At 39.3% G+C, this 24,910-nt stretch overlaps 1 protein-coding gene across 8 annotated transcripts in view; it reads right to left on the bottom strand.

The window, feature by feature from the left end:
• grid1a (glutamate receptor, ionotropic, delta 1a) overlaps positions 1-24,910 on the bottom strand; it is a 395,293-nt gene that overhangs the window by 112,748 nt on the left and 257,635 nt on the right. For all 8 annotated transcript variants that reach the window (XM_036215433.1, XM_036215430.1, XM_036215429.1 and 5 more), the window contains 2 exons: positions 21,696-21,980; positions 4,710-4,915 (listed from right to left, as the gene is read on the bottom strand). In XM_036215433.1, coding sequence (XP_036071326.1) covers positions 4,710-4,915; positions 21,696-21,980 — 491 coding nt within the window. The remainder of the gene's footprint in view (positions 1-4,709; positions 4,916-21,695; positions 21,981-24,910) is intronic.

The raw sequence follows: 24,910 nt of genomic DNA, 5'->3' as shown, positions 1-24,910 counted from the left end.
AGCTAATATTTTAGCAAGCGCTCAGCTTCAGCATTTTTAGCTATAAGCTTCAGCCTTTTTAGCAATCAGTTCAAACATTTTTTGCTAACAGCTTTAGCATCTTCAGCAGCCACATTCAAATTACAGCATTCACGCTAGCATTATCGCAGGTAATGCCATATATAGTTGTTACTTTATGAAATAAATTTTCTTAGGAACAGACATGCTAGCTGGCTAGCTGTCTTTGGCTAATTTAGACATTTTCCCCAGTTTTTAGGCTAATATGGAGTTTAGCTAATATTTTAGCATGTTTTTAGCTGTTTTGGCCAAATTGTACTTTTTTTACCCTCTTTTTTGCTAATTTGGCATTTAGCTAATATTTTAGCATATTAGCTTCAGCATTTCAGCTATCAGTTCCAACATTTTTAGCTATCAGCTCTAGCATCTTCAGCAGCCACATCCAACTTACAGCATTCACACTAGCATTATCGCCGGTAATGCCTTAGATCTAGTTGTTACTTTATGTCCTCCAATATATTCATACATGGAAATTGGTACTTATAATTACAGCACATTTGAGGCGTCATCATATTTTCCACTCAGACACGAGCATATTTACATTTCATTCCCCTCACATGTCTGATGCAAAGTGAGTACAATCTGTGACAACAGTTACCAAGGCATTAATGAAGCTTTGATGATTTTATAAATCTCCACCACTTATAATATATTAAGATATTCACAGGAGCATTTCGGGCTTGTGCTGAATGAGAAGCTGCGCTTATTTCTTAGTCCCCAAGATGCCTCATGTTTATTGTATCAGGGATCACAGGGAGTATAATTGTCTTGGATTAAATGCAAACTAACGTGAAGGAAAGATGTCTGCCGCAGACTGAGCTTCGAGAGAACTCAGCGGCTCCCAGGAAAAGATCAAAGCAGTGTGGCTTTAATGAAACCTAAAAGCCTTGATGTATTCACAACCTGTGCACTAATTTATTTGTCAGTACTTAACTTTTAGATTAATAGAGGAGTATTCACAAGCAGCTCATTGAAATGCAAGTCATGATTTTGACCTAATCTTACAGGAGGCTTTTCTTTTTTTCTTTATTTTTTGCATGGTATTTGCTTACAACAGGTGATTAAATGACTGAGTGGAAAACAAGTGATGGGAAGATTTTCACAGAAGGCAAACAAGAAGAAAACACTCCTAATAATAAAAACATGCTTTTTTTCATATTAATATTTCCAGGTTACTCCCTAGTAAGTAATTATGCTCAAAGGTTCATTTCTGTCTGTAATTGGAACTTATTGACTGAACTACGGAGGGTCCAAGTTTTTCCGATGTATTACAAAGTCCGTATTGATGAAAGTTTAACCGTTCCTATGTTTGTGCTTTGTGGTCATAAATCAATTTTACGCAAAGGCCATGCCACCAGGAGGACGGTTGTATAAAAAGCAATAAACATAAATGAAAAAAAAAACTGGATAACCCAGTGGGTTTCTCTTATTTTCCGATGATCGTGAATGAAACTGATCTAATTTCAGAGGTTTTTGTGTTCTTAAAAACATCCCAATCGCTTTAGATTTGTGCCATTTGCACGACATTTATCCCTCAATAAAGGCTGATAAATGTTCTTACTGGGTTCTCTGAAAATATGAAAAACACCACTTAAAGTTTAGTTTGTGCAAAGTCACTTTATTGAAATATGAAAAGGTTTGCTAGTGTGATTTCCACTTTAAATTCAATAGGAAGGGAAACTGTGACAAGCATGTCCTTTGTTTTAAGAGAGACCTGGCTGCAGACACAGACGCCTGACATCATCGGCCAGAAGCGGAAATTAAACAACTGATCCTAACCCTATAACCCAAAAGTGTTCGGAACAATAGGAAATGGTTTAATTAGAGCTTAAAACAGGAAAATAAACCCTAATTGTGAGGGTCATAGGGTTTTAGGGGGAACGGTTGAGAACATCCGATTCTGGACGTTGGTGGTGTTTACTTGAATAGCGATTTTCTACATTCCCTGAAGGCCCAAAGTACTTCACAGTCACAATTCACACACTGATGGCGGCTCCACTAACGAACAGTGGTCCTAGTGGGGTTCAGTGTCTTGCCCAAGGACATCGACACATGGGCGAGAAAGGCAGGAATCAAACCTGCAATCATCCGATCAGAGGTCGACCGCCCTACCGTCTGCAGCCGGGTCTTCTTCCTTGATTCATGTAGTATTTTGTTTTGTGATTTTTTATTTCCTCCTCTCATAGTCTTACCTAATTTCTTTTGATAACTATTCACAGATGTCTTCCTTTTAGTTAAGCATTTACATTTTCGGCTCATTCCGAAAATGTCATCTGGTTTGTAACACTTTTTGTTTCTGACATGTCTGTAAGGGAGTGTTCAGACTGGAAAAGTCTGTTGAATTACATCAAATCAGCTTCAACCTTGCATTTGGTCTGTATTCAGAGTACCTTCAGCTGGATATTTCTGCCCCGAACAAACCAATGCTTGTAAACACAGATCTCTTCGGTCATTGGTCAGGAATTACAAGGGTGGGGTAAAACTACAGGAGAAAGAATAACTGGGCATTGCAATCCTTGTTTGGACAGTTCACTTATTCAAACTTTATTTTTTGCTGATCAATTTTGAATGTCTGTATCCAGGTCAGGTACAACACTTTTTATTGCTATTTTGGTACGGTGGAAGAATGCTACTGGGCAAACAAAAGTATTTTTCCACATAGATTCTCAAAGCCCGGTCCCACAGGATTTGACGGCCATATCACAGGTAAAAAACGTCGAAAATCTGCCACACGCGCTTAGACACGCTAACTTTATGCATATTCATGGAATAGCAGTGATACAGATGCTGGAGTCCATTCCACTGCCATGTATGATGTTTAAAGTTATTTTAAAGAGCTTGTAATCATTGCTGTTTCTCGTTGTTACTATGCTATACAGTTTAATTCCCAGATACGGTGGGCGTTTTGGGTCTAGTTGTTCCACTCCGAGCACAGAGACTATTCAGACTAAGGAATCTCAGAGTAAAACCAGAGCTCAGTCCAACTGGAAACGAACCAAGATCACCTTAAAGGCTGGGTCAGAGAGCAGTTCCAGGCCTTGGACCAAAGGTCCGCTCGGGTGTATTCGGACTAAAAATTTGTTCCGGATTATCGGGGAAAACAAACTGTAGTTCGCTTTAAGGGAACCCAGTGCTTCCAGTTTGAACAAACCCTTTGTTTGTCCATTTAGCAAAGCTTTTGAATTTCTACTATCAAGTTTGGTCTCCTGCATCAACGCAACAACATTGCGTTTTATATCAACATCATTTTAAACAGAAGTTAAAACATACTATTAGTGTTTGTTTTAGCTGTCCTGATAAAATAAATGTTACAGCCTCTGACAACTGTTTAGCAGACACACACACACAAAGACACCGCATCCCAGAAATGACACGGCCATGAATTTTGTTATTGTCAAATGGACTGTGTAATGGACACAAAGTCTTTCTCTACAAACATTGCATTAACCTTTTATGTGCGGCTTTATTTGACATCTAAATGTTTTATCCAAGTTGTGGGAACCTTCGATGTTCCGCGGCCACTGACAGATGAGAGGAAGATTAAATGTCGGACTGTGATGTGTCTCCTGGGCAGATCGGGGCACCCGGCTCACTTTTGTGTTTTCACAGCCTTTTCTGCATTTCCCTCCTGCCAAAGCGCCGCAGCTGATCATCTGACATGACATAACCAAGTGGCTATCATAAAAACACAGTGATACCCAAGGAATTTTTCGTGTTTTTTTTGTTTTTTGTTTTACTTTACAGCTATTGTGCGCTCCTATTACCCTATTACTTTGAAAATTAAAGTCATATTGATTTCCAATACTCCAATCCTAGTAATGAGTCATGAATACATTGATTAAAGAGTAGACAGGTTTATGGTAGCTAAAGCTTTAAGTCTTAAAAATAAGGGTGTAGGGAAGAACTGATTTGGTGATATATCACAATATTTTTGTATTGATTTAAAATGCTGACAATATTAAATTAATAAATTGATTCTTTAATTAGCATCTTACTTTTGTTTTCTACCAAAATCCTCAACTGCTAGTTGGCACCACATCCCACCAAACCTCTGAGCAGCTCTACACCACAACAAGATATCATGAGAACCAGTTTGTGTTAAATGTTCAGTCAGCCTAGTAATTTTTGTTCTTAGGACACATGTACTACTTAGTTTTTACTTGGGATGAGTACAGAAAAGAGAAAATTTGTTCTGGTACACTCTTGTGATATATTGCGATACGTATCGTATCGGGACACATATTGAATCGTATCCCGAATCCTGAATTTGTTAAAATAATGTTGTAAAACTACCAAAATGTGTTCTTTAATACAAATCAGATTTTTGACTTAGAATTAATTTTTTTACCTCTTCGTATTCTGAAAATGACATCTTTGGAGTAAAAAAATACAACCAATGTGAATGTGTTGTTCAGATGGATGAGTGAATGACCAAGGTTTTACCTCTCCATTCAAGGTGAGCTAAGATAACTTTTTTTTTCTCTATTGACAGGAGTTTATAGGCAAGGATTGAGAAAAAAAATGGATTTATATATATAATAACAGAACACAGAAGATGTATTCATCAGTTCTACTCCAACAACGTTTGCCGTCTGTCCTACTCTTAGCTTGTGCTTATAGTTAATAACAGAAAGTCTTTGGCTGGGACGTACCTGGTGGATGAAAACCTGCGCTCCACGAGGACTCATGAGCAGTACCGCTCTTCGTAAAGTGTCCCGATACCGGTTGAGCTCCTCGGTACGCATGGTGTTGAAGAGGTCTGTAAAAACTCTGCTGATGTTGCGGTCCACCCTCTGCAAAGAAACATCCAGTCCGAGCCGAGATGACTGGTCCATAAAGGTTTGCAATCCCCGAATATCTGATAGAAAGACAAAAAAAAAAAGAGATCACATATGTCAACACAAAAAAGAACAAAGATGAGAACTTTTCAGGTATTGTGCTTTAACCCTGGAGCATTGAACTGTTGGTAAACAGGTTGTGCTTAAAATACGAGCATGTGCGTGCAGTTTCTCCAGGCTTTTTACCAAATGCTTCAAGGCACGTTTTGTTCTTTGCTTCTGATCTGAGGGGGTGACAAAACGCAACAAGCACTTCTCTCTGCTTTCTAAAGGGTTTACGAAATATGAACCTCAAGCCAGGTGTTGGTGTCCCCCAGAGAACTTTGCAAACGCGTCTAAGCTCACTATAGCAAAAAAAAGAAAAAAAAGGCACTTTAAAAACGCTGCACCACAAGCACAAATCAAAGGTGATATGCAGCAGAGGGCCCATGATAAGCTCAGCAATCCCAGCAGTCACAGGGGGAGCAGCTGCCCAGCATGTGCCAAGTCATGCTGCATTGGTAATGAGAGCTTAGAAAAATCACTTGGGCCAGAACTTTTTTTTTTCTGTTTTTCACAATGGACATGAGGGTGTATGTGTGTTTGCTTCTGCTCCATCCGGAAAGGTTTGATGAGTCACTGAGTGCGACACTACTTTAGAAGAGAAAAAAATAGAAAAATAAGCTGGGTCACACTAAACTACACAAGTGAACAAATGCACAAAGGATGAACGAAAGCTTTTGGGGATTTTTTTTTTTTTTAATCTCTAGGCCTACACGTGAAATCCGTTCAGGTAAAAAAAATAATTGCATTTGGTTTACTTTTTATTAAACCTTTGGGTAATATAAATACTAGCAGTTATTGCTGGATTCTCCTCAGAAAAATCTGTTTAAAGGGCAGAACAAAATGTGGAATTAAATCATTCATCATTTTGAAGCGTCACACAGTCCTATTGCAACCTTCTTTGAAAAATCCCTCTCTTGTGCACGACTTTCCCCCGCCTAAATTAAATTGCTAACCCCTGGTGGTGCACTTTTAATACAATAGACAAAAACCTGTACCTCTGAGAAATCCCTGCCTTTGTAGAAGAACAAACAGTTTTCAAGTTAATCATTGGTTCTTCTCTCACAAGTGGAGTTTTTACAATTCATTTTGGCTTCATTTTTAGTTAATTTTTTAATAAAATAATACGGATTGTTTTATGCTAACTTCAAAACACCACGGAAAAACGTGTTAGGACCCCTCTGTTGATGGAAATAAAGGTGACTTTTGCTTTCAAAGCGTCACAGGTTGACAACCTCAGATCAAAATAATAATATCATGAAATTGAAACAAAAAATGTAATGTAACATTCATAAAGATGCATTTCAGGCTATTGTAGAGATTTATCTCTGATGCTCACGTCTCCACCAGGGGATGTGTCAAATGTGGAAAACACATTTAACACGTTTAGGAGCGTGCGTATTATATGCACGCAAAAAAAAAACATTTTTGCCGTATATTATAAGTCGTGGACTATGTACGTATTTTACTGAGATTGGGTTGGGGAGGCAGAGCGAGTTCGGCTGCTGAGGGACCCACAGCCTCAACAGTAGACCTGGCTAGTTTGCTAGCTAGCTATCCGCCAGGCAGCTAGCTAGCGTAGCGGTCGACCCAGCTCCATGGGCTCTGTTACAGGCTGGCGATCTGTTCAGGGTGTATCCCGCCCTTCCCCCAACAGTAAGTGTGACAGTTTCCTGCAACCGCACTGCCCCCGAGGGTTAGGAAAATGGATAAAAGTTCAGGACGAAAATCCTTGCTTTGAGCAGCCATATTGAATTAATTTTTCTACTGAAAATATCACGTGTCCAAAGCTGAGTCCCTGATTGGTTGACAAGCCTTCTTGCACTACACCAAATCACGCAGCAAGACCTCAAACTGCAACTTTACTTTGACTTAACATTAAAACCTGATGACCCTGCTGCATCCGGTGTGAATGCAGCATTAGAAGTTCACACAACTTGCATAAAAATGAAGGGACACATTTTATTGCAAACAAGTAAGCTTCCTGATCCTACTGTATGAAGAGCCAAGGGAGAACATCCATGCAATAACTGCTGTTCGGATTTCTGTATAAATATCAAACTTCAAAGTCAGTGTTCTACACCCATAGCAGCCACAAGGCCGGCGTGTCAGACATCGACAGGCCTGCAGAAAAGAGGATTAAAGTGGTCTTAAAGGTCTGCTTTCTGGACCTGTTTACTCGTGTGCTGAGCCCTTTTGCAGACAGTTTTAGATAATAAAGTTTTAATGTTTTATGGTACTTATCTCTTCACTTCCTTTTTACTGTTCTTTTTAATTTGTTTTTAAATCAAATTATCTGAATTCAAGATAATAGTTTAGGCTTTTGTGTGACTATAAGACAATAGTGTCATGTAATTATTATAACCTGTGATCAGTAGCTTGTTGTTTTGAATGTCCGCCTTTAGAAATGACAGATTTATTCATTTTGTGAGTCGATGTCATAAACGTTCCTGCACTTCCTTGACCAGTTTTTAAAGATTCTCCATTTTAAAACTTAGCACCAAATGACTGTTTGAGGCTCTTATTTATAAACACTTCTTCCATAGTGTTTTCCCACTCTTTGCTTCACTCGCCTTCGAGGGCTTTAAAACGGTTATGGATTCTGTCTGGTAGAGCTGCGACAGTTTTATGCACAGTAAGGACAACATAATCTATTTAGTGTGGTCAATTTTTAATGAATCTTCCCCCTTATAAGCAGAGTTTCTAAAATTGTTTCAATAAGAAGTGGAAACTGTTCCCAAAAAACAAAAAAACACAGGAGTAAGCTGTACATAAAAAATAAGAGCGAGAAAAATATGTGAAGAGTCAGTTAAAAAATAATTTAATGTTTTCTTTTTGTTTTAGAATTATCCAAGTTATCACAAAACATTTTTTTTAGTGTTTTTAATTTATTTTAACACCACCGACCTCTGATCGGGAGGATTGCAAGTTCGATTCCTGTGTCGAAGTGTCCTTGGACATTGCTACAGGTGAGGTTGGCGACAGTGTAAGGCAGAAATACCACCATCAGTGTAGGGTACATTCAGACTGGAAAAGTCCATTGGTCTGGAGCAAGTCCTCTTGATTTGGTCCGAATTGAGTCCTGAACCTTGTGTTTGGTCTGTATTCAGACTGCTGTCAAGCTGACATTTCATGTTCGAACCAAACCTTATGAACAAAACCACGTGACTAAATATCTCTTCAGTCATTGGCCAGGAATTACTATGGTGGGGAAATCAACTAGAAATCAACTAGAAATTACAGAAGTCCTAAGTTTTGCCATCCTTGTTGGGATAGTTCACTTGTCTAAACTTCATATGCCCCTGATCAGTTTTAAAGGTCTTTATCGAGGTCAGGTCCAACACTTTTTAATGCTATTTTGGGGAGGGAGACGACAACTATGAAGGTTCACTGATAAGTGTTTATGATATCTATAGATTGTCTTCTGTCCTGATAAAAACATTGGTCTGAAGCCACACAAGGACATTGCAAACTATATTTGTGGACATTTTACAAGGTTTTGTCTTTGCATAGTGGAGATCCAGAGTTCTCTATGTGACTCTGATCCAACTTTTTATTAAAAGGACTGAATTTCAATTGAGATTTTTGGTCCCTTTCTTTCTCATCAACAAACACACCAGAGGTTTGCAGTGGGAACTACAAGATAGCTTTTAGGATGGTGTCACAGCAGCACTGGGTGCATCCCGCGTAACGAGTAGCAGAAAAGCATGTAAGATACCTGTTATAACAAATAAACAGTTGGACCCTTCATTCTGTCAAATAAATGACAATCATTGCTTTACGTTTCTCTGCAGCTGGTCGGTTGCTTCTTTCCCAATCTGTTTATATCACGTGACGACTGGCTACAGTGGTTCTTTTGGGCCAATTGTTCCAATCTGAGCATGGAGCCTATTCAGACTGAGCAATTTCAGAGCAAACCGAAACTTAGTCTGATTGGAAATGAACCACCTTGAAAAATAGCGGCTCTTGCTCCAGGACCAGAGTGTATTCAGACTGAAATTTTGTTCCAGATTATCGGAGGAAACAAACTCGGTTCACTTCAACCGATCCAAATGTGTCAAGTCTGAGTACACCCTTACAACCTATACGCCATTTACTATTTGTACTGTGAAAAAAAATGCAAACTTTCTCATGTAAATAGAAACAAAAGCTTAATAGCTCATGAAAAGGAAATCATCCTTTTTCTTGCCTCCAGAAGTGCTACAAATTGTGCTTTAGATGGAAAGAAAGCCACACTTTCAAGACTACTAAGACGGGGTGCAGAAAATCCCAATAGTCTCACAGTGTCAGAAACCACAATCTCACATCGCAGTCCGAGGGTGATCAGACAGCAGACTGTGGCATGGAGTCCAGCCTCGCTGTTCCTCAGAGCCGCGTGAGTAATGGGCACTGACACTGGAGGCTGAGTGAAAATTTAAATTGAAAATGATAATGCCAATCAACTAGTATATTCAGAGGATCATGCCCACAGCCCCTCTAGATTTACAACTGATGCATTGAGGTGTTAATGACATCATTATCAACTCTGTCTTCGTCTCCATCTGAGATGAAAGCCAGCAAATGGACGTGATCAAAGCACTGAAAAACTGCAGAGAAAATATCAAGAAAACTGACACTAAAAGGGGGGAAAAATCCATTCATCCGAGTTACTAAGAAATTAACAGAAATTAAGCCACTGGATGACTTTTCTTCAGAGTTCTTCTTAACTCTTCCAGTGTGAGATAGCTGTCTAAATTCAGTCCTCTGCGTTTGTTATTAATGAATCAGGAATCACTCCCTGCTTGGAACCAAAAGCTGCTTAATCAATCTTTTGCTTATTGCCAGGCTAATTCTGTCCTGCAGAAATAGAGACAGACACCACAGGGAGGACAGAGACGGATGCAGATGCTCTAAAGTCCTTACCGAGTCAAGGTAAACTTGGAAAGACCTACAGTTGCTCGAAATGAACAATTGTTTGACATTTTCTGGGTTTGTGCTTCCCTTCGTGTGCTGCTTATTAGAGTTTTCCAGCATGCGTTAGTTGAGTCGATTGCCTCCTGCATATCACCACGCTTATTCATTAGCTGCCTTTTTCAAGGTATGTTAAGAACAATAAACAATTTAGAGTGTTATAAACCCTGCAGTCTTTGTTGTTTGTGAATTTCAAGACATATTTCAAAAGATGCTTTGTTTCTTGTGTAAGATTTCACCTCAGCTAATGTGTGCGGTCCACACGTTTTACGGGATGCGCTGGTATCTAGATGTCCTTGTGTAATAAGATAAGACCTCCACACCTATGCTGCTGTTTAATGTGAGAAGTCATTCTGCTGCAGCATTGGGGAGGATCCATGCTTTGTTTGTTATATGGTTTATGTGGGTGGTAAATGCCAAAGTAGAAAACTCCTTTTGTAATGAGATAATCAAAGTTTTTCATTTGACCCTATTAGTGGTTTTATTGTTGGGGCTGATTGCCTATGGGATTACCAATCTGTTTTGGCGTAATCCTGCTGGACTTTTCAAATCACAGCTAAAGATGGCTCCACTCAGTTTTAAATTCATAAAGTCGCTAAATCAGGGGGAGGTATCGACTTTTACCGTGATACTGTAGTGAAAGTCGTGGGGTCGCCAAAGTCATTGGGTCAGTTCAGACTGCCGGCCATAATCTATTTGTTAGGAAATTTAAATTGGATAGTCATTGATTTTAGACAGCTTAAACCGTGAAAAAGGACAGAACCAAGCCACATTAGGAGGAGGTTTTAAATGGACTCTGATTGCATTTCTTCCAGGTGTTATAGAGTAAATGTTCTGCACCACCAAAAGAGTTCAAAGTCAAAGATGTTGATTCCTGGGTGAGATGAGTGCAGAGTGGTTGTTGTATCAGACGGATCCAGTGACATTGATGTGGTTATGAACGTTTTTGCCCGCAATTTGCTGTGTGAATGAGTACTTCTAGAGGGAATCAACGAACTTTAAGACTAAACGCCAGCAGCCACTTGACTGGAAACCTACACTTTTGTGGACTATATTCCACACAAGCGTCCTCTCTTGTTTTTAAAGACCCACTCCAATAAAGGTGGTGTCTCTAACGTGTTCTTGTAGCATTTTTCTCATAATGGAGGAGATATATTTAAGATTTTAAGATTAAAACTGTGTTTCCAAGTATTACTCAAATCATAATGGAAGAGAAGCAGATGGAAATCTGCTATTAGAAAAAGCTTGGGTTTGCAGTTGCCATGGACGGACCAAAGTCGGCCTTCTCTGCTACAATTTTGACAAATAGGTCCAGTAACGTCTTCATTTTCCTTGTCTGAGCTGTCATATGGCATATGACTCACCGTTTTTTTTTTTTTTTNNNNTTTTTTTTTTTTTTCCTGCTACGCTAATGTTAGCTTGGGCTTGTGAAGTGCTATAATCTAGTGGGGGGGATGGGTAAACTTACTTACTCATGGGGCACAAAGGGTTCTAAAAGTGACAGAAGCACCAGACCAGGAGCAGATTAGTGGTGTGTTTTGGTAAGTCATGTTTGGTAAAAGGGGCTGCACGGTGGCGCAGTGGTTAGCGCTCTCGCCTCACAGCGAGAAGGCCCCGGTTCGACTCCCGGCTGGGACCTTTCTGTGTGGAGTTTGCATGTTCTCCCCCGTGCATGCGTGGGTTTTCACCGGGGACTCCAGCTTCCTCCCACCGTCCACAAACATGCTTCATAGGTTAATTGGTGACTCTAAATTGCCCCTAGGTGTGAATGTGAGAGTGAATGTGTGTGTGATTGAGGCCCTGTGACAGACTGGCGACCTGTCCAGGGTGTACCCCGCCTTCGCCCTTCAGTAGCCGGGATAGGCTCCGGCGCCCCGCGACCCCGAAGGGGAAGAAGCGGTCAAGAAAATGGATGTTTGGTAAAAGAAAAAAAAAATCACGGGATCTGGACAAAAACAAGCCTTATTCTTGATTAAAAATTACTTTAAAACATAAAATTTGGGAGTTTTTTTTGGTTTGCTTTTTTCAGGTTTTTGTTCTCATTTCAGTGCCATTTTAACCAATGTGTTGATGCCCTTCAGGGAAAAACTCAAATTCAGGGAAATGCTGCATTCATGTGGTATTGGAATAACCGGAAAAAATGACAGCATGAATATCGGCAAAACAACATATCTTCAAACACTACATGAATGCAGAATAACTTTCTACGTTGAACAAAGGTGAATTTATTTGTAGTGAGCCATCTATGGGGAGACACCAGAACTACACAAAAATAAAACAGTACAGGTAATCAAAATTCTTTATTCCAGTTTGGCGGGACAGATTAAATGCCCCCGGCCAATATAGTGAGAGAGCTAATGGGAGAGAGTGTAAACAAAAGAATGCTGGGAAATGATTTGGCTAACAGTCCCACCCACAACAGGGAATTTCTACTTTGCTCCTGCCTCTCTGCAGAACATATGACTTAAAAACATGACACTGTATAGTCTTAATTAAAAGACGACTGTGAAAAAAAAAAATTTACAATAGAAAAAATATAGTTGGAGTGTGACTTTAATCCCTCCTGTCCACAGGGTGGTGTTTCTTTTCATTTTTTTTTACAGCTAAGACTACGTCACAAATACATCTGCCACCGTGTGATGGGGAGGCATCGGCAGAATCTTTAAGATTTCATGTCGCCGCTCAATTTCTTTAAAAATCGATTAATGGATGAAGATGGCGGCAGCCAAGTAGCCGTCAGGTATGCACAATGACTTACTTTATATATATCTCGAGGTGGCTGGCAGCCAGGGGCAATTGATACGGACGGCTGCCGTCTGGAGACACATTGTCCAATCAGAGCTGCTGCCGGCCGGTGATTCCGGCTGACACAGACTTGTAGCTGCCCAGCTCAATATGGTGTCACCCCCACCTGTCTCTGGACCGCCACCAGGCGATCTCGAGTTGGTCACTGACCGATGTCCACTTTTAGAGAAAAATCATTTTACTTCTGCATGGCTAGTATAAATGCTCCTGCCACGGCGATTACAAATGCTGCTGTGTAGTCACCTACCAAATTTGCTCAAAAACTTGCACTGTAGCATTTTGGGATATGTGACTGTATTCTACACCATGGATTCCCTTTCTAGTGTCTACACACTTTCACAGGTCCCAGCATTCATTTAAGCAAAACAACCCTACAAGACATGGAAGACCACACGAGGTCAGCACTTCTCTAACATGAATTTAGACCTTTGTGCACAGGATCTACATCAACATTTACAGAGTGGGTCACACAGAGGGCGATGTAAAAGAAAAACAATGCCTTTTGACAGACACATCTTTTAAACGCCGACAATCCCGTGAGTGGTGCTGAACACATTAAGTGAGCAGGTTTGCTCCAGTTCTATGCATTTTTTAAACAAAGAAACAAATTGCAAAAAAGAAAGACAAGTTGAGTGTTAAGTGGTATTAACTATATATGTATGTACATATATATGTAAATTGTGAAAAAAAGGTGTAATTGTAAAAACATTTCTATGTGCATAAACTCTGATTAGAACGATAAGTGCTTACTTTTAATGATATACATCACATATAAATGGTATAACTCAGCTAATTAGCTTTATTTATCATTATGCTTGAAACAGACACATTACACATCTACTTTTTAGATGAATTCATTAGGAGAAAAACATCTTTTTTTATGTGCTAAAACCTTTTCTGTGTGTAACTAGGTAATTGTGTAATCGTACGTGGTTTCTGGTACAAATCAGACATATAACTGACCTTTCCAATGGAAGTGTTTGGCTGGACTGTTTTTAAATATATTGTTTTTTCTAAAACTGACAATGAATATTTCTTTGGTTTTTATAGTTTTAATTTTTTAAAACGTGTTCACCAGAAAAGAGTAGAACTTGTGTGAAAGTGCACTCTTTACTTCTACCTTCGCAGTCAGAAGATATTTTGCACCCTGGATATGCACACACTGTCAATACGTTTATGTTTTTCCAAAGAAATTAAATCTGGAATATGATTTCATCCATTTGTAATCCTGAGTATAATGAAAAGAACTAAAACAAGTTCATCTCAAAGTAACAAAATGGCATTAACCATGAATTCTGCTGATGATCAACAAAGCAGAGTTGGTATTTATAGGGAGAGCTAACGATAGCATAAAAAAAAAATCTTTGGAAGTCATTATCGCACTGCTTGGAGATAACAGTATACTGTAATTCCATTCTTTATTTTCCCAAAGCCTTAGAACAAAACAATAAAAAAATATTTTCACATTTGTTTTTTGTTGTCGATGCAGCAAATGAGAAAAGCAATTTCTGCCTTCTGGGACGGAACCTTTTTTTTTTTTTTTTTTAGCGGCAGAGTTAAAAATCATGTTCAGAGCTTTAGCTTAAAGATTGTTTATATAATGTGCTATTTTTTGCATTGTTTGGACTATAAGAAACTGTCTTCACTAATAAACCTTATGCTTCAGGATACCAGCTGTGTGAAGTGTGTTCAAAACCTATTCACAAGTTAAATGAAATCAAGGTAAAACATTTAACACTTGACTAAACAAAGTTGTTTATGTGTTGAAACTGGTGTTTGTTGTGAGTTCACACAGGAAATGTTACTTTAAAAAGGTGAACTAAATATGTGATACTGAACATGTTGTGTAACAGTCTGTCTGAATCCAGCTGCAGGCTGTAACAGCAGCTACCTTTCCTACTGACATGCAGCAGCAGATGAGCTCTGTTTATTGTTTTTTACCGTAGACACAATTTACTGTACATTACATAATGGCGTACATAAAAAAAGAATGGCCTATTTACTCCAGATGTACAGAGATGCTTTTAAAGTGAACCTAGAGGAACTTTGGATTTTACTGCTTGCTATTAATTATGTGCATTTAAAAGGCTTTTTTTATAGCGCTGTTTAACAATGCTTATGCTAATTTCATGTAAGTAACTTTTGTGCCACTCTTTACTGTTGTTTTACAGTTAGGAAGGGTGCAAAGTTTGTGGGTAGAGCCAGTTTAGAGACACCTTTAAGTGAAAGGGTGGCATCAATATCAAATCAAGACAAACTTTATTTATAAAAAGCGATTCTCATTTATTGCTCAGCTCGGAGCGCTTTGCATTTCAAAACACAGGTTTTACAATAAAAACCCAACCCCACATCAGACCCTCCAGGATTTTGCGATCCTGCTATCGCAACTATTAATGCAAATTCAAGCAAAACCCATAATTCGTTGCACACTCTTCAACTTTACGTTTTCACTGCAACTTTGACCAATCTACAGTGACAGCGGTCATGGGTAACGACGTAGCTTCACGATCATTTCCCTTCTGACTTTGGGGAGCCATGCTCTTTTTTTTTTATACACTCTCTTTAGTCTTTTTTTCTCTTCAAGCTGCGCGTGATCGGCCATTACATACATGTTTGGAAATAGACATAAATATAATGGTTTGCCCTGAGCGCAGGTGGACACGCGGGTGGAAGGGGATGCATTTTAGGCTGCAACAATCATAAATGTCTGCCGTGAAATCTTGGAGGATCTGAAACATGCATCCCATGTCCCCATAAAGAATGAATACCTTTAAAAGTGACCTCTAACCAAAACTTAAGGTTTAGCTATGTTGTAAAGAAACAGTATGTGGTGAATCTATTCATACATACCCACAGTGCCCACCCAGACCAGTACAGCAATGGGGTTCAGGGTATCTACTCAAAAATGTACATGCTTCACTGAAGAAGATCTCATAGCACAGCCAATAGTGTGTTCTTGGAAATAGTTAATTCTTTAAACAGCTTCATAATACTGCTGCTCTGTAGAGAATGAGAACAAATGACATCTTTTTTAATGGACCTATTGTTTGTTAAAGTACCATATGATCCTAGAATAGTGCTGCTCAGTTAATTAAATTTAATCCTTTCCTATATACTAAAGTCTCCTTCTGGATGTGATCAGGAATGCATGCCTTTAAGAGTAAAAACCCTGCCAAGGGAAGAAGGGTCTCAATACAATTAAATTAAGGAAGGATTATATTGATATGGTGCAACACTTCCCGGTTTATTGCAGCCACTCAAAGAAGCAGTTTGCTAGGCTGTTTTGTAGTTTTAATCATTGTTTTGGTTCAACATGTCCTTATTTGTGATGTTACACTAATATAATCCTCTTAAAGCTTTTAGTCAAAAATGAAATTAACAAAACATTGACGGAAAATGTATGTTTTATGCAAAGAAAACAAGAACAATACACATAAGTGCTCTCTTTACTTAAAAATAGGCAAAAATAAAGTTACAACACACAGAAACGTATTTTATCTGTATGCACAATGGTCAATGTAGTGTAGCTTCAAGGCAGATACAACAGGTCTTATAGTTCTGATGAAGATCCCAATTAGCTGGTGCACTCCTTTAATTAAATGCACGCAGACGTAGCAGTGCAACGCGAGTGCAGATGTTGCCTGTATTTAACTGAAGCTTGTTTTGTTTGAACAGAGCTTTGTTGCCTGCATGTTTTATACTAAAAGCAGTCAATAGGGATCCAAGGGAGGTTCAGATGTTCAGACTCTCAGGGACAGAGTAGTCCCAAAGTCCCTCTGCTGCATCTCATTGCATGAGTTGCATGAGCTCATTTAGTTAGTGTCAACAAATATACATATATTTATTCATGTAGAAGTTAGTGTTGCCTTTTCTTTAGATGGCAGTCGGTCTGACAGCTTCATCGGCCAGATACTACCAGCAAATCCACACGACACACTATCCTTTTTCTCCCCTCCATCTGATCCAAAGTGCTAGCAAGTGGTCATATACTGACAACCCAAACTTTCTCTTTACTTAAGCTTCCAAAATATAATTCTATAAATTCCATGACTGCCGTACTGGGTGCGGCAGTGCTGAAGGCCCACCCAAGGAGAGTCCTGTAGGAGAGACAGTTATCCCTACACTGACCAGAGAAGGCGACCCCCCTGCCAGCCTCCATCGCCGTCCGCAAACCTTGGAACTCTCCAATCAGGGTCTTTTCTCTGCCTCTCTGGGCATGGATGAACTCCTGCAGTAGTGTGACCATCTCCTGCTCTGAAAATGTGGCCCGTGGCGGCTGGAAGGAAGGACCCTCATCCCCACCGTCAGTTGTCCAGTCTTACCTCCCCTGTCAGGTTCAACTGGCTCTGGCTCCGTCACAAATTTGGCAGTCTTGCTCCTTGTTTTCTGGGTCGTCATCCGACTTCTAAGACCAAATGTCACACTTGTGTCCAGAGTGCGACTGATAGATCCAAAACAAAAACAAGAAGAAACTCTAGAGTTTTGTGTGGATGAGAATAGTTGAGTTTATTTTTACAGGATGCAACCAGCAGATCCCTTAAAGCCAACTCTAGAGACAGACCTTCAGAACCTTCTTCCTTTTCTAATCATTTCCGGTAGGCTGTACACTGATGTGTGTAATGCTGCCCCTGACCTCCAGAACCACAATGAACATGAACATAAGACATGGTCCCTCGCCTCGGCTAGGTTGTTCCACTTTGACTTACTGACTGAATTTTGGTCAGGTACTACAAAAGCCTACCAAAATCAGAAAGATAACCAAACACAAGTCAGTAAAAGAAACCCCATTTTAAATAATACACCCAAACAAACCACCCAATATAATAAAGGATTTGACAATTGTGTGTGTTTGTAAGACTAGGTCTGTTGTCCTTCAGTAGATACAATGACACAGATGAGACACTGTGGCAGGCAAACAAATGGTGGCTTCTTTTGGGTTTTTAAGTGGGCCCCCTCCATCTTTGTTTTTTCGCTGATGGGCCTGAGACACCTCCAGAGGGTTCAGCAGTGAATCCTAGAATCTCACGTTCACCCCCATCAGACACTAGATGTTTCGGTCTTTCTCTTGATCAAGAGATTCCGTTAACCCTTCCTAACTGAAAAGTATCAGACCATTGAGCTGTAGCTAAAGTCATACTATTGGTCTTGAGCGTGGCCTTAAAGTTTAAAATGGCTTTTATTTGTGAACTTTGAGGGATAAAATAGTTCAATAACTGACCACTGCTCTTGCTTGGAAATTGTAAATCCGTTCTCTGCAAACATTCTTATTGGCTTTCTACTGTTATAATTTATGCCTTAGGGGTGGATATGGCCTGTCTACAAGTGAAAAATGGGCAAACCTGAACAGGGTATGAAGGAGGTTCGCAAACGGTTGTGTTGTTTATATTGTTGATCACTTAATACATTATTTTTTTCTAAAGGTATTCTGCAAGTGACAGGTTGTAGCAAATACTTAACACAAAGTGGTGGAAGAAGTTGGGATTTTCATTTTTACAACCTCTCTAAACCCTAAGGACTGCACAAGGGGCTTGTTTCTGATGTTCAAGTAATAAGTGGAGGCTCCTTGCACACATCCTGACTTTTAGAAATGAGGAAATTAGACAACCAAAGCATAGTTTGTATGAGGATCCTACGGCACTTACTGTACGTATCACCTGCACACCTTGTGCATGCAGCATTTGTGCATGACAGTGTGTGTAATTTACATTATCTTACAAATACTCCATAATACATTGAACGCACAGATGACAATTGTAAATTCTATTTTCGTGACATCCCTTGAGATAGACGCACCAGCTTCAAAGGAACCGCAAGACACATCTGCAATCTACAAGATGGTGCCACTCCTGTCTACAACCCTTCATGGGCCTAGACAACCCACAAAGTATGGTTCAAAATCCTGTACAGGTGCATGTAACTAAGGCATTCAAAGAACAATGAACACCACTTGACAAAAGAGAGACTCCCTTGGAAAAGGCGTCCTCTAGTACCTCTCCAATGATTCTAAGATACTCTGAACTGCTGTTCTAGTTACTATTTTTGCGACTAGGTATTGTTAATAGCTTTGCCTTTTCAATTCTGGAAGACACTTTAAATAAAGTTACTACACCTGGACTTCAGTCTACTTACATGTTGCATAGTGTTTGCTATGAGCCGTCACATACAGTATGCCCATAGAAAAAGTGAATAATTTCACTCTACACCCTCACTGAGCTGTCTGTGACCTTGATATTTCTTGCGGGCCACATGCATGCCCTGTACCGGTTTGCCCATTTTTTGCCCATATCCACCAGTAATGGGAGTTGTGACAAAGGCTAAAGCAAAGTTAACCAACTGCAACCAGGCATGAATAACAGTCTGCTGACATTAAGTGACAACAGCAGCCAAACACTGGTTTAGAACATCAGGGGGAGGCTGCAGCCAATACTGGCAAGTATTTGAGATAATATACAAATTGATTATACATTCTTTATTTGGAATCACAGTCAGTTGATATCAAATAAATGTTGTATGTATTCCTATCAATCCCATATGCTAATCTTTTCTGGGTGTTAGTTCAGTTTTTGATTGTTCAAAATTTAATTTCACATGTCTGAGTCTTAACAAAGCTGTCTCCCATTTCTCACACTCTGATTCAAACAAGCTAAACTGAGAACAGCTTGACGGGTTTGGGACATCTGAGACAAGTCAAAACATGCTTTAAATTCTTTTCTAAATGTGTTTAGTTGTCCTACATTTAGAGCTGCTGTAAATGGTTTAAAGAAATTTGGAGTAATGCGTGTTTGAAACTTGTCATGAACTGAATATCATCTTAAATGTTCCACCTAAAATATTTTAGTTTTGTCAAATTTTCATTTACTTATACGACACATTAGTAGACTACTGTTTTTTTTCTTTTCTTTCAGTCAGTTATAATCTGACGGCAGAAAATTTCTATAATTTCTTTGCCGTTGTCACAGTTCAACAAAAGGACAACATGTAGCAGGAGGATGTTTGTGAAGGGATCACTGAGTGTCAGTGATGTGCAATAGCCATTCCACTCCATAGCCCTTTAAACACATTGTCAGGATCTGAATAGCCTCGTGCATCCAGTAGTGAGGCCGGAGATAAAACCCGCATGACCCTTTTGTTGCTTTTGTGTTCTCTTCCTTTCTTATATTTAGCTGAAAAGTAGGTCAATGAAAAGAAAAAAAAAATATGTTTTATTGAAATCTATAAGTACTGATTTTGTTTAATATGTTTTAAAGGTCAGACCACTTATTCTGTGAGATATGATGCATTTATTAAAGCTCTGGTGTTTATAAATCCTGCAATCTTTTTTTGTATTTGAATGTTTCTTGAACTTTTCATGCTAGTTTTGACCTACAGTTGCAAGAGAAAGTATGTGAACCCTTTAGGAGAACCTCGATTTCTGTACGAAATGGACACATAATGTGTTTTTTTTTATCTCAATCTAAATCATAACAATGTAGAAAAACATTACCTGCTTAAATTACACCAATTTCCGTTTTCTTGTTTTTATTAAACACAATCATTTGTTGAGTTTATGTATAAAACCAAGTAATTCCAAAGGGTTCACATATTTTCTCCTGCAACTGTATTGTCAAGTGTTCCCAGTGGTCATTTCATTGAGATTTTAGTAACACTTTATAACAAGATTCCTTAACAAGCTTTATTAACACATTAACAAACGTTACTAATGTGTTTGTAGGGTGTTAGTAACACAGTTATTAGCACAATAAGCCAAATGAGTCGATTTTTAGACAAATCAAACATTTTCCTTTTCTAAGGACATAGTTTCTACAGAGCGACAGTAGTTAATTATCATTTGCCTCTGAGTTGTGGCATTTAGTAAGCCCCGCTCCCACTTCCCATCACCCATCTGTTTACACACTCTCCTGCTAGCTTACAGATGCTAGCTCGGATGAGGAAAACAAAAATGGTTTAGCCGTCTGCAAGTGGATGCAGACGTATGAAGTTTGTAGCTTGCCGTTGTAGGTTTTACGTCGTACCTACAAGCATTTTCCAATTACCTTTTCTCGTTTGCTCCTGATTCACAATGATATGAGCAATAAAAATAGTCAGAAATGCAATTTTAGGCCTGCTGTCATTATAAAAATGGCCACAAGAACATGTTTTTGTTTTTTTAATCAGAGTGGGTCTTAAGGAGTCAGAATTCATGCCTCCTCTTATATGAGCCTCACCAAAGGAGCTAACTTCAGTGAGAAAAGCTATAAAAAAAATAGAAAATGAAATATGGAGAAAACGGCAGACAGCAGGAAAGTTTCTCTTCTCTTCTGGAATCTTATCAATCCATCAAAATATTGAGATTGCACTTCTTTTTTTACAAAAATCCTTTTGTCAGAAGCGAACACTAAGCAAAGGCACACACTACAGTTTAAAAAATGTTCCAAGTGATCAAATTAAAAATAATAGACAACAATTAGTGTAAATCTCTCTTCTGCTTTGGACTCTTCCAAGAAGTAAACAGAGAAAACTCAGTGTTCATCTGAGCAACTGCAGCGTCGAGGCGTTTTTTGTTTTTTTTTCTTAACTCGCTGCATCATTTTTGGCTCGCCATTGTTCCCCTCTCAAATGTGGGTCAAAAAATGTTAGTTCCACAGGGATGGTATGGTAGAAATAATGAAGCACAAGTGCTGAACATCTGAGAATAGTGTGATTACTGCTGGGACCCACCCCTCACATGCACAAGGAGGCTGCCATAAGTGAGCTAATTAAACTCAGACTTGTCTCCTTAAAGGTAAGCTTTTAATGATGAGTGCGCAAACAAGATTTTGTTTTTTAACCAAATTTTAACTCAACATTTCTTATGTTTATTTGTGCTCATGGCTGTTTGTATGTTTAATAGGATTATTTTTTAAGTATGTGTTTAGGTGACTCTTAGATGACTCAATTCCTGCAGAATTTGGAGATGATTCTGGAGCAGTTACTAAACAAAAAAGTCATTTTATGAGGGGAACCTAATTAAATCTTTTAACTTACCATAGTCGCTCTCGTAGAAGATGATGAACTTCTGCCAGTGCAGCTCTGACACAAGAGTGAGCAGGACGTCGTTTATCCGAACAGGTGGACGGGCAGCCAGTGTGTAGCTCTCTCCGTCGGGGCTGGGGTTGAGGGTGCAGGCGGTGCGGGGTACGCCGTCCCCTTTCCTCTGAATGAAGAGGTGAGGGATGTGCATTGCATCTGTCAGCGACTGCAGGGCACTTGCTGCTGCACATCCTGTAGACGTTACAAGAGCGAGGATCCCCTGGTTCATCAGCTCGCATGCTGGAAGAGGGAAAGAGCAACAGATGGAGCGAGAGTTAAGACCTATAAGAATAGTGCAAATTAACAGGAGAAGTAAGGGAAGTAAACTTCCTGTAAATAAACTAGTTTAGAAGACTTAATGTCTTGGTGAATAAAAGATAGAGCCTCAACAACACAGAATCCAGAAACTAGTTGAAGTAAAGACATATAACAGACCTCTGCATCACGTAAACATCAGTGGTTGTCGTTCATAACCTCAACCGTCCACCATTTTTAGATATAATGAAAACACAAATATTACAACAAAAACTTCCCAATAATGGAGAGAAAGACTGTAAAAGATAGGTTGGTAAGGAAAAGATAAGGAGTTGCACTGCCAGTGTTGACAAATTTTTGACTACTGTAACTCTTCTTCCAGCGGATTCTGAAGCAGAGAAAATAAACCTTGATATAAACTAGTATTGTGTTATAAAATAATGTATATTATGATATACATTTTTTTCCATATCACCCAAAACTAGAATCAGCTGATTTGCATTGATAGTGTAAATGGTCAGTTACGGTGCTAAAGCGTTCAGGCAGGCATGTCCAAAGTCTGGCCCATTGACCTAATGTCGTCCATCTTGAATTTGCCTATAGGCTCCTGTTATAAAATCAACTATATGTTCCCCCCACATCTTTCTATGAATTGTGATTTGTTGACAGTGATTGGCGAAATGATGTTATAAGCTGTAACAACCTGTGGCTACTTGGTTTTTAGAGCCTTAAGAGCCAAACGAGAAGGACATATTTTATACATTTCTATAAACAAACTCCCTTCTGAATAAGATAACTGTGTAATTTGTGAAAGCATTTCACGTGAATCCAGAATTAATGTTGACAAAAGATTTTTGATATTAAAGATGTATTTCTGTTCTTCAAATATGAAATGGCAAACATGTATCTAGATATAGTTCTGTTTTTTTTTTCTTTTTTTTAATTAAGAGTTCCATTGCAATACATGTTTTATTTTAAAAAGTTCATTTGGTTTTAATATTATAAGGGTTCAAAGAACGCAGGCTGAATGGCTGGGCATCTTTGGAATAGCTTGAACACCCCTGTGCTATAAGTGCAACAATTAAAATACGTCATACATTGTTACAGCCTTGGGCCTTATGGCTGTGTCTATAGCTAGTCATATCCCGGACAAGCCCCCAACTTGTTACGACTGGCTCTAGATCGCAACAAATAAAAGGGAAGACGAAACTGAACAAACAAAGTATGTAGATGTGATGTTAAATATGTGTCTGGGACTGAAATGTATGTTTATAAAAGGATAAAACAAAGGGAACCAAACAGATGAATCCCTGCAGGGGGTAAGGTGAGGTGAGGACCCTAGAGCTGCAGCAGACGATCTGGCTGTGACAGGAAAAACCCAGAGGATGAATTCTCCTTTAAGAGCTCCTAAGATGGGTCTTTTATATCATCACCTAATTTCCAAATACCTGAACCTATGTAGGAGGAGGAGAAACAGGGCAGGAACCAGAAACACAGCCATTCAGCACAAGGTCATAACATACATGTTAAAGGGGAGTGACTTTCAGTCAGAAACCGCTCACATAGTGAGGTATAGACAGTAAGAGGATTTGAGTGTGGAGCAGGTCAAGTGAGGTGTGAGGTTGTAAATAGCCTTGTAGGTAAACTACAACATCTTGCATCAGACGTATTTAAGAGATCTGGAAGGCAGTGCAGAACAGGTGTGATGTGAGCTCCTGTTATGACCCTCGTTGCAGAGTTTTGCACAGGTTAAAGTGTGTGGAGGGTTTTCTGGAGGACACCAAAACACTAGAGTCACAGTAGTCAAGTTGAGAGGTGACGAGAGATGGGTGTGAGGTGACACACAGACTCTTAACACCAGGTGAGGATGAGAAGGATAAATAAATAACACACTCAGAGTTTTGGTCGAAGTGGATTTGGTGCTAAAAAGTGACATTTTAGTTTTGTCATTACTTAATTTAAGGCTTTTGTTTGAAAGTGACAGTGAATTAGTGTGTGCAGAGGTGAGCCAGGTGAAGGTGCTTCTCACATTCCAATAAAAATGTCACACGGGTACAAATTGTAGCCAAGGGTAGAATATAAACGACAAAAAAGCATCGGCTCCAGGGAAGAACCCTGGGGCATGCCCGAGGTCACAGGAAGTGAATAAAAAGAAAAAGGATTTAGTGAACAAACTGAGTGCGACCATGAACACATCTGAATGATGCAGGAGATGAATGAGTGATCTTATTAGCGAGTACATAGAGTGAAAAAGTGTCAAAGTCTGTGCTCGGATCAATGGGGAGAACACTAGAATCAGCTGTTAAGAGTTTTTCATGTGTGTTTCTCGGTGAGACAGTAAAGTGAGGACTCTTGAAAACCAAACTGGCATTGCTTATAAAGCAGTTTGGATGATAAACCACATGTTTTTAAGTATTCTAAAAACCCCCTCCAATGAAAATCAGTTATTTTTGACATATACGTGTGGCAATTTCACAGAAATGCATCTTGTGAAGCTCTTCCCTTTCCTCGTTCTAGCTGGCAACATTTCCACTATTGCATGACATTTTTGATGTACCAGCAGACACACGTCTATCACAATCAGAAGGGGGGGGATCAGTGGCGAGGGTTAATAGCCACGCCCATCCAGAGGAGATTTTGGAAACAGAGGCTTCAAAACAACATGAAAAATGGCCTCAAAGGAAGGGGCTAAGCCCAAACAGACATGACCAGTGAATAGCAAGACAGAAAACACACACAATGACACACTCAAGCGTAAACCCAAAAACGTCTATGTTGATTCTGCTTTGTTTATTATGCTCCTTTTTTTTCTTACCGAACCCGTTTGCCAAAAATTGACCCCCGCCACATACTCGAAAAGTCACCAAAATTTCCAAAAACTTGGTGAGAATTGTGAAATAGTTTTTTTTAGAGTG

The sequence above is a fragment of the Oryzias melastigma genome, linkage group LG15, assembly GCF_002922805.2.
Source record: "Oryzias melastigma strain HK-1 linkage group LG15, ASM292280v2, whole genome shotgun sequence".
In the NCBI taxonomy this organism is placed as follows: Eukaryota; Metazoa; Chordata; class Actinopteri; order Beloniformes; family Adrianichthyidae; genus Oryzias; species Oryzias melastigma.
Note: the sequence above shows the minus strand (reverse complement) of the source record. Positions and strands in the feature narration are given on the sequence as shown.